The sequence below is a fragment of the Zootoca vivipara genome, chromosome 5, assembly GCF_963506605.1.
Source record: "Zootoca vivipara chromosome 5, rZooViv1.1, whole genome shotgun sequence".
Classification (NCBI taxonomy): domain Eukaryota; kingdom Metazoa; phylum Chordata; class Lepidosauria; order Squamata; family Lacertidae; genus Zootoca; species Zootoca vivipara.
In genome coordinates this window covers 57,409,025-57,423,036 of record NC_083280.1, presented here as the reverse complement: position 1 = coordinate 57,423,036, position 14,012 = coordinate 57,409,025, and the positions used below count along the sequence as shown (strand labels likewise).

Sequence of the window (14,012 nt, the reverse complement as noted above, 5' to 3'; positions counted from 1 at the left end):
AACAAACCCTCAGAATATAAACTTTGTGGCACTTTTGAACTGAACTTTTGGAATATACTGTTTCTGAACTGGGTGATTTCTAGGATATAAAAGGTTTTCATTGATGTTCTGGGAATAATACATGAAGGAGAGCTATGGACTATTTTGTTTCTTATTCTGAGAAGCAGTGCTTTTCAGAATTATTTGACTCTTCTGATGGGGAGGAGATGGAAGAGGAAAGGATGGAGAGATATGCAGCAGATTTAGAGATGAATCCTTTTGATGGATTGCCATTCTCTTCCCGTTACTACAAACTTCTCAAAGAAAGAGAGGAACTTCCAGTCTGGCAAGTGAAATATGCTTTCATGGAAAGTCTGCATCATCATCAGATTGTGATTGTTTCAGGAGATGCCAAAACTGGCAAGAGCTCCCAGGTGAGTATTTGTAACAAAGGACTTGCAGTATGATATGAATTAATTAAATGCAGCATTCATATTTTTAAAATAGATCTTGTAATGGACAGATCATTGAACTAAGTTTTTAGGCATGTGATCCTGTATGTTACCACTTATTGAACATCCTAGAATGTAAAACTGTTGCCTGCTTTCAGTGATTGTCCTCTAGTACTCCAATATTGTCAAATGTATTAGGCCAATCAAAATCTCATCTGCACATTAATTGCAGTAGGCTTGGGAGCGGTGGTGACAGGAATACAGTAGTATTACTAGGGCTTCAGGACTGAGGTCCTTAAAAAAACAGGACCCCATGATCCAGTTTTGTACTGCACATTTAAAGATTTGTTTATGCAGGAGGTGATCTCAACTGTTGAGTTTCAATACTTGTTTGGCATGTAGTATGCTAGAGATTGCCATTTTAAACAAAGTTCAAAAGATCAGTACATGAAGTTCATTTCACCATACAGTATAGTTTGACAGAATGCACTTATTGCCTATTTGATTATATTATCCAACATTTCATTGTAGATGGTTGAAAAGACATTAAAATGTGATATGGTTTTAGAAACTGAGGACAAATTAACTGATAAATGTTGTATTTAATAAAATTTATACACTGCTTGTTTGTTAAAAAATAACCTCAGCAGTTTACCAAAAGATAAAATGAAAGCAAGAAAAAATACCAAAGCCATACTTCAAAACATACAAAAGTTAAAATACTGTACTTAAACAGATTAAAATATGATTAGATATATAGAGATATAGTGTGTGTTTAGAATTTTAAATTTCATGAATTTTTTTATCATGTATAAGACAAGCATAATCAATCAATAGTTACTTCCATATGAGCTACATTGAAATCAATTCACTAAGACAAGAAAAGGCAATCTGTGTCCCAAGGGCATCTGCCAGCACCCTCCTCTACTGGCATAGTATCCACAGTCACAAGGACTTTGAACTTTCATCACCACAAACATTTCAAAAAGTTAAGAACATTCATTTCTGTGATTAATGTATGAGACATAGGGCCATCTCAGTGACTCCACTATTATGGAATGTTTCCCACACACCCAGGGCTCAAATGGACCTCTTTCTGCTAGTTAGTGAAGAAGACTTGTACCTTGCCATACTGCCGATAAAACAGGAGGGAGCTACCTTTTCCAGCATGAGGGCCACATTCCTTCATGGGAAACTTTACTGGAGACCAAAGGCAACAGTGAGCAGAGAAACGGATGTGATTCTTAGCTTTGCAATATAGGCCAACAGGTCCAAAGTCCAGTCTGGTTTCTGTCCCACACAAGCATAGTCCTGAAAAGCACCCTGGACCATTCAAGCTGTGGTTCAACCAACATGGGAAGTTGAGCAGACACAGCACCTCAGCTCTGCTTCCCTTTTGTACTTTGCATGCTGATTGCAGCATCTGGGCTTGATTAGGCACGTGACCCTCACCTGTTCTGAGCCTATTCCAGCTGAGGAATCACACACCTCAGGGGCTTACTCCTGAAGCCTTTCTCATGAATTGTATAACTGCAGGGCAACAGAGGTGTAGGAGGTTTTCTCCTTCCCCAAGACAGGCTACCTTCCCAGGCTGGTGAGCCCCATTCCCCCCTCATTTCCCTTAACAGCACATGAAGAAAAGTCTTCTTGACCATTGTACCTGCTATTGGCCTCATCTTCAATGCAGGGGATAGAGAAGTCCTTAACTCACTGAGGGTTTAAGACCCATCGGCTACCCTTACCTGGTTTAGCTGGCCAGTTGCAGCTGTTTCCCAGGATGTGACCACTGTCACATGTTGATTGTTTCTATGAGCCATAAGTGAGAGCTGAGTGCAGGTTTGGGGACCAAAGATGGACGAACTTCCCCAGAAGAAACACAACGTGTTCCCCCACCAGAGATACTGCCCTCCCCTAACATCTACCATAATTCAATCATTTATACAATTATACATGATGGCGCATAAACTGACCTTTTATTAATTTTCCTTTCAAAAGGAAAGAATATATTTTGTTCTCCTGTTTTATGGCCATGTGGATTATTCCAAGACACTTTCATTGTCTACAGATGTACAACCCCCATGGAGTTCCTCTACAAATTCCAGAGTTATGGCAATAAATACAAACAATCATTCTGCTTCAAATAAACATTAACATCAGCTGTTGACTTCTTTCTAACAGATGGTCATTTTGTGCTAAAGTGACTGAGCTGAGCCAGGGCTGTAAGCCCAGAAGGAAAAATAGACAGGGATTTGGCCCCCCTGACCCTGATCAGAAATGTCCCTCACACTGTTAAACCAAGCAAGGAACCAAAATGCTCAAGTATGATAGGGTTGGTGTCCTTTTCTCCCCAGAGGCCATTCCTGTCACTTCTCTAATGTACTCAGGCTAATCTAGTTCAGAACAAGAAATTCCCAGAACTGTCTTTCACTTTATGTTTGACCACTTAACTGACTCGGGGTCTTGACATTTATCCAGGAAAATAATTTCCATTTATTGAACTGTTCAGTTGCTAGTAGGCAGACAGCTAGCAAGCAAACAGCATATGTTCACTTGAGACAGCACATGTAATCAAATAAGCTTGTGTATTCGTTTCATAGATGGATTCATTCCTCTCTAACTTTTTTTTAATATTAAAGGTGCCCCAGTGGTGTGCTGAATATTCTCTTTCCACTCATTTTCAACACGGAACAATTGTGTGCACACAGACACATAAACACACAGCAGTATGGCTGGCACTGCAAGTAGCTGATGAGATGGACGTCGATATTGGTCATGAAGTGGGTTATGTGGCCCCACGTGAGAGCTGCTGTAATAGTGAAACGATCCTGAGGTTTGTGCATTCTTATTCAGTCCCTTTAATATGTACAGGTACTCTATATAACCTACATACAAATGTGTAATTCCATTATTGCCCTAGCATCACACACTAGCCAAGAAACAGAGCCTGATACAGTTCTATGAAGATCTTGATCTTCAGTAGATCTATGTGATAAAGTAAATTGGTTGCATTGAACCAGATACTGAGGTCACTAGGAGTCGGGGACAGGGTTATCGTTCCCCACCTTACAAATACATGTGCTATTGATGTCTCTGTGGATCCCTTTTAATTAACCAACTTAGATGTGGAAATGTGAAAAAACAAACTACTGCATTTAGGAACATTGTTGTGAATGTAAAATTTGGATGTCAGATGGCCTAAACCCTACCCTATAGGAGATGCATCATGTTTCTGTGCTGTGCATGTGATGCACACACATATGTGTACATGTATGGCATACAGCTTTACCCTAGCTTTTGACACTTGAGGTGTATATTGTTGGGACCCATCTTAGCACTTGACTTCCTATTCTGACAAGCTGTATTTTTTTACTTTTTCTGAGCATAAATCAACTGTGCTCACAGTCTGGCATGTTAAAACCTACTGCAATCAGTGGAATTTAGGCTGCAATCCTATGTTTACTTACCTGTGATTTATCCCTGTTGAACACACTGGGACTTCATTTTGAGAAAACACACATGGGATTGCTGTGTCTTTCTCATACCAAAAATACGCTGAATTATTGCCTCTTGCATGTATGACAACATAAGCCTGACAGGCTATTCTGCCATGATTTCTCCAACCCCACCACCACTTTAGTGCAATTTTGTTGATATTTTTCATTTTGAAGGAAAAACCTGGGCAGATTATGCATAGCCTGAAGAATGCGTGCTGCTTCCTTATGTCATCACCATTTTTGAATAATGATCTTTCTTTCTTTCTTTGCATGGTTACAGGTACAGCACAGATGACATGCTACAAAGAGAAATGATGTCCAATCCCTTTCTGAGCAATTATGGAATCATCATTTTGGATGATGTGCATGAAAGAACTCTCCCAACAGATGTATTGCTTGGACTCCTTAAAGATGTAGTGATATTAAGACCCGAGCTGAAGCTAATAGTAATTACATCTACTCAAATGTGCAGCAAACTACAGACATATTATGGCAGCACGTCTCTCATAAGAGTAAAAAGCAGATACCAGGTGGAGGTTGTGTATACCTGTTGCATTCAAAAAGATAATTTCTCTTCTGCTTTAAGACTGCTTTTTGAGATTCATAAATCTAAAGAGAGAGGTGATATTGTGCTCTTTCTGGCCTGTGAACAAGTAAGTAAATCATTTAATGTATCACAGAAAATATTTGCATACAGGTACTTGGGCTTCCATGTTAGGACGAGCAATTTCCGTACCCCCTTTAAAACCTTCTGTAATGAGGCCAGTTTTTAAAAAGTACTCGTGTTGCACTAAGTCTACAGTTCTATATATACTTACTTGGGAGAAAGTCCCATTGAACTAAGTAGGGTTTACTTCAGAGTAGGCATGCCAATAATTATGTTGTAAGGTAGGCATCCCCAAACTTCGGCCCTCCAGATGTTTTGGACTACAATTCCCATCTTCCCCAACCACTGGTCCTGTTAGCTAGGGATCATTGGGTGGTGCTGCCCAGGACTCTTCCTGCTGTGAGTGCCCACAGGCCCTGTCCCTGCCTCTCTCCACCTGGTCCAGGGCGGGGCCTGGAGGGCCTCATAAGGACTGCTGCCGTTGCTCTGCTGCTGGTGCTGCCCAGGACTCTTCCTGCTGTGAGTGCCCACAGGCCCTGTCCCTGCCTCCTTCCACCTGGTCTAGGGCGGGGCCTGGAGGGCCTCATAAGGACTGCTGCCGTTGCTCTGCTGCTGGTGCTGCCCAGGGGAACTTAAAACAGCACAGAGTTCTTTTTAAAATGCTTTTTAAAGAATTTTTTATGTTTTTATTTTCTTTGGGGTGGTAGGTGGGAGGGATTTTAGTTGGGTGTGGGAATCTGTTAAATTTTAGTGTATTTGTTATTTTTATTGTTTTTGGTTTTATTGTTTTATTGTGTTTTATTGTGTTTTTCTTTTGTTCCGTTCTTTGCTGTTTTTTACAGAGGTTTTATTTTGTTTTTAAGGGGAGGGGTCAGGGCTGCCTGGGAGGGGATCCCAGCAAGCAAAATGGCTGGGGCAGATTCCACAGGGGGGGATGCACTGGAACAACCGATCTCAGTGGTCACGGGTAGGAGGAGGAGTTACGCTACGACCAGACCATGTCATTACCGAGGAGGCAGACTTAGTCGTTGTCTGAGGACTATCCCTGCCTCCGGGTCTGGTCCTGACCGGACGGATATTGGAATCAGCAAGGGATACCCACATGACCTGAAGGTGCTGCTGTGCAATGCCAGGTCGATGATGAATAAGACCACTGCCATCCCTGATTGTGGATGGAGGATTTGACCTGGCATGTGTGACAGAGACCTGGTTGGATGAAGCCGATGGGCCCGTTCTTGGCGCTGCTTGCCCACCAGGTTTCTCTTATGCACAGCAACCCAGGCCATCTGGGCGGGGAGGGGGGGTTGCAGTGATTTTTAGGAAGTCATTAGTTTGCACCAGGCGTCCTATTGGTAAGACTGAGTTTTCTGAGTGCATGTTCTGGAAGTTGGGCAATAGGGGCAGTACAGGATTCCTTTTGGTGTACCGACCTCCCCGCTGCACCAAGGATTCCCTGCCCGAGCTGCTTCAGGTCATGTTGGATGTGCTCCTGGAGACACCTAGCTTGGTTGTCATGCCGACACAACCTTGCAAGGAGCCGCTCGGGACTTCGTGGAAAGCATGGCCACCATGGGGCTGTCCCTGAATAAGTCTGGCCCAACTCATAGCCGCGGACATGCCTTGGACTTGGTGTTCACCTCTATGGATGTTGGTGATCTGACATTAAGTAAAAGCGAAACAAAAGAAGTGCCATGGTCAGATCACTTTCTGGTGCAACTGGACTTCTCCGCAACCCTTCCCCTCTGCAGGGAGGTGGGACCGATTCGGATGGTCCGCCCCCACTACTTAATGGATCCAATTGGCTTCCAGAGAGTGGTAGGGGATGTTTTATCCCATGTCGATGGCCTTTCAGCTGATTCCCTGGTGGCCCGCTGGAATGCGGAGTTAACCAGCGCTATTGACTGTCTGGCTCCGAAGCGCCCTCTCAGATTGCATGGAGCCCGGACAGCCCTGTGGTTTTCCCCGGCGCTGAGGGCGATGAAACAGTCGTTGAGACGGCTAGAGCGCCGGTGGCGGAAAACTCATTTTGAATCAGACCGGACACGGGCTAGAGCTCAACTTCGAGCCTACCAAGTGGCAATGGCGACGGCGAAGAGGACCTTCTTCACCGTCTCCATCGCATCTGCAGAAAACAGCAGCAGGAGACTCTTCCAGGTGGTTCGCAATTTAGCGGAACCACCTGCTCCATCCGGGCCCAGGACGGGCCACAGGATCTCCTGCAATGATTTTGCAAAGTTTTTTGCAGATAAAGTCGCTCAGATTCGGGAAGAGGTAGACTCCACCGTGGGAGCAGGGCCGGGGCGGGGGAGTGCTAGAGTCCTGTCTAGTCAAGTTTTGTGGGATCAATTTCAATCTGTTACCTCCGAGGATGTGGACAGGCTGCTTGGACGAGTGAAACCAACCACCTGTCGCCTTGATCCTTGCCCATCCTGGCTTATAAAAGCTAGCCGGGAAGGGCTGGGCGATGGGCTTCGCGGGTTGGTAAATGCTTCTCTCCATGAGGGAGCCTTCCCAGACCCGCTGAAAGAGGCGGTTATTAAACCGCTTCTTAAAAAACCATTTTTAGATCCGGCCAATATGGCCAACTATTGCCCAGTCTCAAATCTTCCATTCTTGGGCAAGGTGATTGAGCGAGTGGTTGCTGAACAACTCCAGGCATGCCTGGAAGAAGCAGACCATTTGGATCCCTTCCAGTCAGGATTCAGGCCTCATCATGGGACTGAAACTGCCTTGGTCGCACTGGTTGATGATCTCCGGCGGGCTAGGGACAAAGGTAAGAGCTGTTTCCTTGTTCTGCTGGATCTCTCAGCGGCTTTTGACACCATCGACCATAACATCCTTCTAGACCGTCTAGAGGGCTTGGGAGCTGGGGGCACGGTCATGCAGTGGTTCCGCTCCTTCCTCCTGGGCCGTGTTCAGAAAGTGGTGGTGGGGGATGAGTGTTCAGACCCCTGGGCTCTCACTTGTGAGGTGCCTCAGGGTTCTGTCCTCTCCCCCATGCTTTTTAACATCTATATGCAGCCGCTGGGAGAGATCATCAGGGGGTTTGGGCTGGGTGTCCATCAGTATGCTGATGATACCCAGCTCTACCTCTCTTTTAAATCAGAACCAGTGAAGGCGGTGAAGGTCCTGCGTGAGTGCTTGGAGGCGGTTGGAGGATGGATGGCGGCTAACAGATTGAGATTGAATCCTGACAAGACAGAAGTACTGTTTGTGGGGGACAGGAGGCGGGCAGGTGTGGAGGACTCCCTGGTCCTGAATGGGGTAACTGTGCCCCTGAAAGACCAGGTGCGCAGCCTGGGAGTCATTTTAGACTCACAGCTGTCCATGGAGGCACAGGTCAACTCTGTGTCCAAGGCAGCTGTTTATCAGCTCCATCTGGTACGCAGGCTGAGTCCCTACCTGCCCACTGACTGTCTCTCCAGAGTGGTGCATGCTCTAGTTATCTCTCGCTTGGACTACTGCAATGCGCTCTACGTGGGGCTACCTTTGAAGGTGACCCGGAAACTACAACTAATCCAGAATGCGGCAGCTAGACTGGTGACTGGGAGCGGTCGCCGAGACCACATAACACCGGTCCTGAAAGACCTACATTGGCTCCCAGTACGTTTCCGAGCACAATTCAAAGTGTTGGTGTTGACCTTTAAAGCCCTAAACGGTCTCGGTCCGGTATACCTGAAGGAGCGTCTCCACCCCCATCGTTCTGCCCGGACACTGAGGTCCAGCTCCGAGGGCCTTCTGGCGGTTCCCTCACTACGAGAAGCCAAGTTACAGGGAACCAGGCAGAGGGCCTTCTCGGTAGTGGCACCCACCCTGTGGAATGCCCTCCCACTAAAGGTCAAAGAGAACAACAATTACCAGACCTTTAGAAGGCATCTCAAGGCAGCCCTGTTTAGGGAAGCTTTTAATGTGTGATGGATTTCTGTATTTTAATGTTTGATGGATTTCTGTATTTTAGAATTTCTGTTTTGTTGGAAGCCGCCCAGAGTGGCTGGGGGAACCCGGCCAGATGGGCGGGGTATAAATAATAAATTATTATTATTATTATTATTATTATTATTATTATTATTATTATTATTATTATTATTATATCATTGGAGTTGTAGGCCAAAACATCTGGAGGGCCACAGTTTGGGGATGCCTGCTGTAAGGTAACTGTAGCAAGCTACTTTTAGGAAGATCTAGCATCAGCTCGCTTTACCAGGGCTGCTATCTAGGTTGTGGCTTATTCCTCTCACAGAGCTACAATTCTCAAAGTGATTTAACAGTCAATCTCTCTTCCCAGGGAATTATGAGAATTGTACCGCTGTAAGGAGAATAGGGGTCTCCTAAAACTCCCAGCACCCTTAACGAAGTACAGCTCCTGGGACTCTTTGGGAGAAGCCGTTAATGGTTTAAAGAGGTATAAAACTGCTTTCAATGTATAGTGCAGACGGAGTCCTAGACAGCATATCCTATAACAGTGGGTCTTTAGATTTTCTGGGATCAAAACTGCTACTAAGAAATCAAGGTGAATAATCATGTAGGCAAAGCGTTTTGGTCCTGTATGTATCACTTTGACATTAAAAGACTTTGGGGGGAGGGGGGACAGTAGTACAGCAAAAGAAACACTTTAAGCCTTTGGAGAGAGAGAGAAATGCATTTTAAATTGCATTATACTCTTTTCCATATCTTTTGCAAGCAATCATTTTTTATAATGTGAAAGAAGAAGAATGACATAATTTAACAAATACTTTAGAGCTTTACACTTTTATGCCTTTAAATTCTCAAACTTAATTTTTCAATTAATGGTTTCTTTAGCATTTTATTGATTTTTATTACCCCCAGAGAGTTCATCTGCCACTGGGGAGAATGCTATAAAGCAAATTTGCAATTCTCCTATATGTTCAATTATTTTAATAGTGATAAAGAAAAATTATTCATTTTCATATATGGTTTATAGCACTTTTGATACTTTAAATTCTAACTAGACTAAGAACATAATAGTAATTTTCAAAGTTAGCAAGATAGAGATTCTTCCAAATTAATTTGTCCTATTTCTGGGCAGAGTGCAAGGAACACACTGATATGGAAAATCAAGGGGCCATGTTATAATTTTTCATTACAGTATTACTGTTCTAGTAGCATGTTAATGTTTTGTTATGGATATTAGAATGTCTTTCCATGAGATTGGTATAGCCATGATAGACTTTCAAATGGCAGAAATCTGTAAGGAATATGGCACTATAGAAAATGGGGGAAGGAAGAGAAAGAAGCCCATTATTGGGCTGAAATAAATTCCTCTAGAAACAGAATTGCCACATTACCGTATATGATGTTTCTATGTATACTTCTGTTACAATTTCCTCAATTTAATCAGCATTATGACTGTTGTATTTTTGCCATTAGAGCTTAAGATAGAAATAAAATCCATTAAAAGAGAGAATAGATTCAGAATTGGCACAGTGAGCCTGTTTAATTTTCATGAAAGATGTCTTCGCTGCTTCTAGGAAATTGGAAAAGCCTACAAGATTATTCAACAAGAAGGGCCTAATTTAAATCCTGAACTTGGTGAATTGGTCCCTGTTCTTCTCTATCCCAGTGAAAGAGAGAGAATCCTCAAGCCAAATGAAGAAGGGCCTTGCAAAAACTACAGGAGAAGAGTGTTGCTAACTACAAGCTTTGGGGGATCTTTGGTTTGGATTAAAACTGTGGCCTTTGTTATAGATGTTGGGATAGAGAAAAGAAAGGTAAGTAAAATATTACTTAATAAATTACCAATGGGGCAACACATGTCTCAAAGATAAGGTTTCACATACCTGCATAGTTCATTACATAGCTGCCAAGTTATCCATTTTTTAAAGGGATTTTCCCTTATGCTGAATAGGCTTCCTCGCGAGAAAAGGGAAAACTTGGCAGCTATGGTTCATTATGGTGCGGATCTTGATATGTACTTGTTTAAAAGGCTGGCATAATTTTCTATTCCCTCCCCCAATGCACAACAGGGATTCACCTGCCTCTTGTCCCCTTCCCCTACCCCCATAGTTCCTTGCACACCCTCAAACTCTGTGCTGTGGCATTAGAAGTCGGCTCAATCAACATTTTTAATTAAAACAGGTTTTCAGTGAAGGGGCCAAATTGTTTTTTCATTGATTTTCAAGCTTTTTGGGTTTGTTTGTTTTTTAGAAACGTCAGTCCAGACAAATATACATGTGTGAAGGGCTGTCCTTTCTTGAAATAGCCATTCAGCCAATACAGAATTCCACGTGAGCTCTGCTGTTTTTAAAACAAAACAAAGCACTGACATGAAAAGAGCTAAGGAATGTTTTTGCAGATTCCATTCTCCATTCACTGAAATGAATGGGAAACTATTCCAGGCGTGGGATTTTGCTGCACATTATAGCTCCTAAGCTTGAAGCATTGCTGCTTCCAGATGGGTGGCTGCTATGGTAGTACTGATAAATCATTGCTTTTTCACTGTAAACTACAATTGAGAATGCAGTTGACTTTCCTCACAGTATCAGGGATATTGCATATTTTCTCTATGTTTATCCCATCACATTCCACTGTAAGCTCTAAGCAGAATTGCAGTTCACTTTCTCCATGTTTGGGGTTATTGCACCTGCTTTCTGTGATTATCATGGAATATGAGTCAAGTGTATCAAGCAGTGGTGGGTGTGGGACTGGACAGGAATACAGGAGGAACACCTAGACCTGCTATGCACCCCTTATCTCCCAGTGCTGCCTGTGTCTGTATGAAACAGATGGCGCTGTGGTCTAAACCACTGAGCCTCTTGAGCTTGCCAATCAGAAGGTTACCGGTTCGAATCCCTGTGACGGGGTGAGTTCCCGTTGCTCTGTCTCAGCTCCTGCCAACCTAGCAGTTCGAAAGTGCGCCAGTGAAAGTAGATAAATAGGTACTGCTGTGGCGGGAAGGTAAACGGCATTTCTGTGCACTCTGGTTTCCGTCGCAGTGTTCTGTTGCACTAGAAGTGGTTTAGTCATGCTGGCCACTTGACCCAGAAAGCTGTCTGTTGACAAATGCCAGCTCCCTCGGCCTGAAAGTGAGATGAGCGTGCAACCCCATAGTCACCTTTGACTGGGCTTAACCATGCAGGGGTCCTTTACCTTTACCTATATTCACATAGACATAGGAAAAGGGGGAGAAAGAGCTCTTTTGAGTCTATGGGAATATTCTGTGTGCAGGCACTGCATCCTCAGTGGACTGGATCGTGCCTTGTGTGTTTTATTGAAGAGCATTTCTCCAAGATACGACAGCAAAACTACAATGATCCTGACAGGAACAAGTGGTGTTTCAGTCAATTTATCAAACTGCTTTCACTTTTTCATTTCAAGACAAGTGAAACAATAATAAATATTGTGGAAAGGAAATGAATTTGCAGCCAAGCATTTCATGAAACACAGCGAGAAAAACCTAAGCAAAAATTCAATGCAAATCCATTGCAATCTTGCTCAATCTTTCTTTTTTTCAACACAGTCATGTCTCTCTTGATATTGCAAGGTATACAATCCTCGAATCAGAACTGATTCTGTTGTGATACAGCCCATTAGCAAAAGCCAAGCTGAGATGCGTAGGCAAATTCTGGGCATGTCTTCAGGTAAGGGGGGGGGGAAATCATTGTCAGCTTTAAACAACCATGTTTATCACAAGAGAATGTGTGAAGCGAGATTGTTGTTGAATTTCCTGGCAGGTAAATGTTTCTGCCTCTACCCTGAAGAATTTACCGATAATGAAGTGAAGCTGCTACCACCGGCCAAAATTCAGGAATCCAACTTGACCAGCATGGTTCTTTTTCTGAAAAGAATGGATATTGCAGGCCTAGGCCACTGTGATTTCATGGATAGGCCAGGTAATACCAAATTGTTATCCATATTCTTAGCCTTAGTCTGCTGTCTGAACCACGGTTCATGGTTCAACTCTCTGCTTGCTAACCATAAACTGTAACTAAGGTCTATTCTTATGGTGTGTTTGCACACAACCTGTTTATTTTTATCTCCTATACGTGTTCCAGAATGAAAGTTGAGTATTTGGGGGGAATTTTTTGGTCAGGAACACATTAGAAAAATTCCCATATTAACAAATGGGTATTGTTGACTTGATACATGAACACTCACCTAACCAACGATTTCCATGGAACACATTGTGTTCAGTTAGCAGGATCTGCCTGTACATGCATAGCTACCTAGCACCTGCCTCATTACCTGTTGTTGTTGTTGTTGTTTAGTCGTGTCCACCTCTTCGTAACCCTATGGACCAGAGCACGCCAGGCACTTCTGTCTTCCACTGCCTCCTGCAGTTTGGTCAGACTCATGTTGGTAGCTGTCCAACCATCTCGTACTCTGTCGTCCCCTTCTCCTTGTGCCCTCCATCTTTCCCAACATCAGGGAATCTTCTCTTCTCATGAGGTGGCCAAAGTATTGGAGCCTCAGCTTCAGGATCTGTCCTTCCAGTGAGCACTCAGGGCTGATTTCCTTAAGAATGGACAGGTTTGGTCTTCTTGCAGTCCATGGGACTCTCAAGAGTCTCCTCCAGCACCATAATTCAAAAGCATCAATTCTTCAGCGATCAGCCTTCTTTATGGTCCAGCTCTCACTTCCATACATCACTACTGGGAAAACCATAGCTTTAACTATACGGACCTTTGTCGGCAAGGTGATTTTAAGATGCTGTCTAGGTTTGTCATTGCTTTTCTCCCAAGAAGCAGGCGTCTTTTAATTTCGTGACTGCTCGCACCATCTGCAGTGATCATGGAACCCAATAAAGTAAAATCTCTCAATGCCTCCATTTCTTGCCCTTCTATTTGCCAGGAGGTGATGGGACCAATCGCCATAATCTTAGGTTTTTTTGATCCCCTAAATAACTAAAGACATGGATAGATAATATAAGATAGCATGAGCTTCATATAACACGGATTATGTGACCACAGTGCTTGCCAGTTACATCATTTGAATAAAATGGACGCTCACAAATAAGATCATAACCCAAACTCTGCTAATATTGTGCTTAGGGTGACAGCTTGATAACTACCGTGATCTAACTCTTAAGGTCAAACTTGATGTTACAATAAAGACACTGCTGCCCTCAGAAACAGAAGCCATGTGTATAGTATTAGTATTAATTCACAGTGTCTTAAGATGTTCTAGGTACTGAACAGAGATTCAGAGATAAGGCAATCCGTGCTCACAATCTAATAGACATGATACAGAAAGGAATGTTGTTGAGAGGGAGGGAAGCAGAAAGCATGCAAATGCCAGCACTAACAATTGCAGTGATAAAATATTACCAGTATCTGCTTGTAAACAGGTCTTGTTTCTGGTGAAATTCCTGGCTTTTAGCTTTATTCTGTAGCAAGTGCTCTGTGTTTAGCAATTACTAAAGATAACCTGCAATTCAAGCCAATTTTTTATTTAATGGAAATGCCACATTAAACAATAATGTAATCTTCTACAAAAGATAAAGGCTCACTTTCAGCAAGATGG

The 14,012-nt window shown here is 43.3% G+C and overlaps 1 protein-coding gene across 1 annotated transcript in view; it reads left to right on the top strand.

Annotated features, from left to right (window-relative positions):
* The first annotated feature begins 206 nt into the window (after nucleotides 1-206).
* The window catches only part of DHX32 (DEAH-box helicase 32 (putative)), a 26,085-nt gene continuing 12,279 nt past the window's right edge, over nucleotides 207-14,012 (top strand). Inside the window, exons 1-7 of the mRNA XM_060275200.1 lie at nucleotides 207-413; nucleotides 3,068-3,261; nucleotides 4,206-4,578; nucleotides 10,022-10,261; nucleotides 12,034-12,130; nucleotides 12,224-12,382; nucleotides 13,677-13,828. Coding sequence (XP_060131183.1) covers nucleotides 207-413; nucleotides 3,068-3,261; nucleotides 4,206-4,578; nucleotides 10,022-10,261; nucleotides 12,034-12,130; nucleotides 12,224-12,382; nucleotides 13,677-13,828 — 1,422 coding nt within the window. The remainder of the gene's footprint in view (nucleotides 414-3,067; nucleotides 3,262-4,205; nucleotides 4,579-10,021; nucleotides 10,262-12,033; nucleotides 12,131-12,223; nucleotides 12,383-13,676; nucleotides 13,829-14,012) is intronic.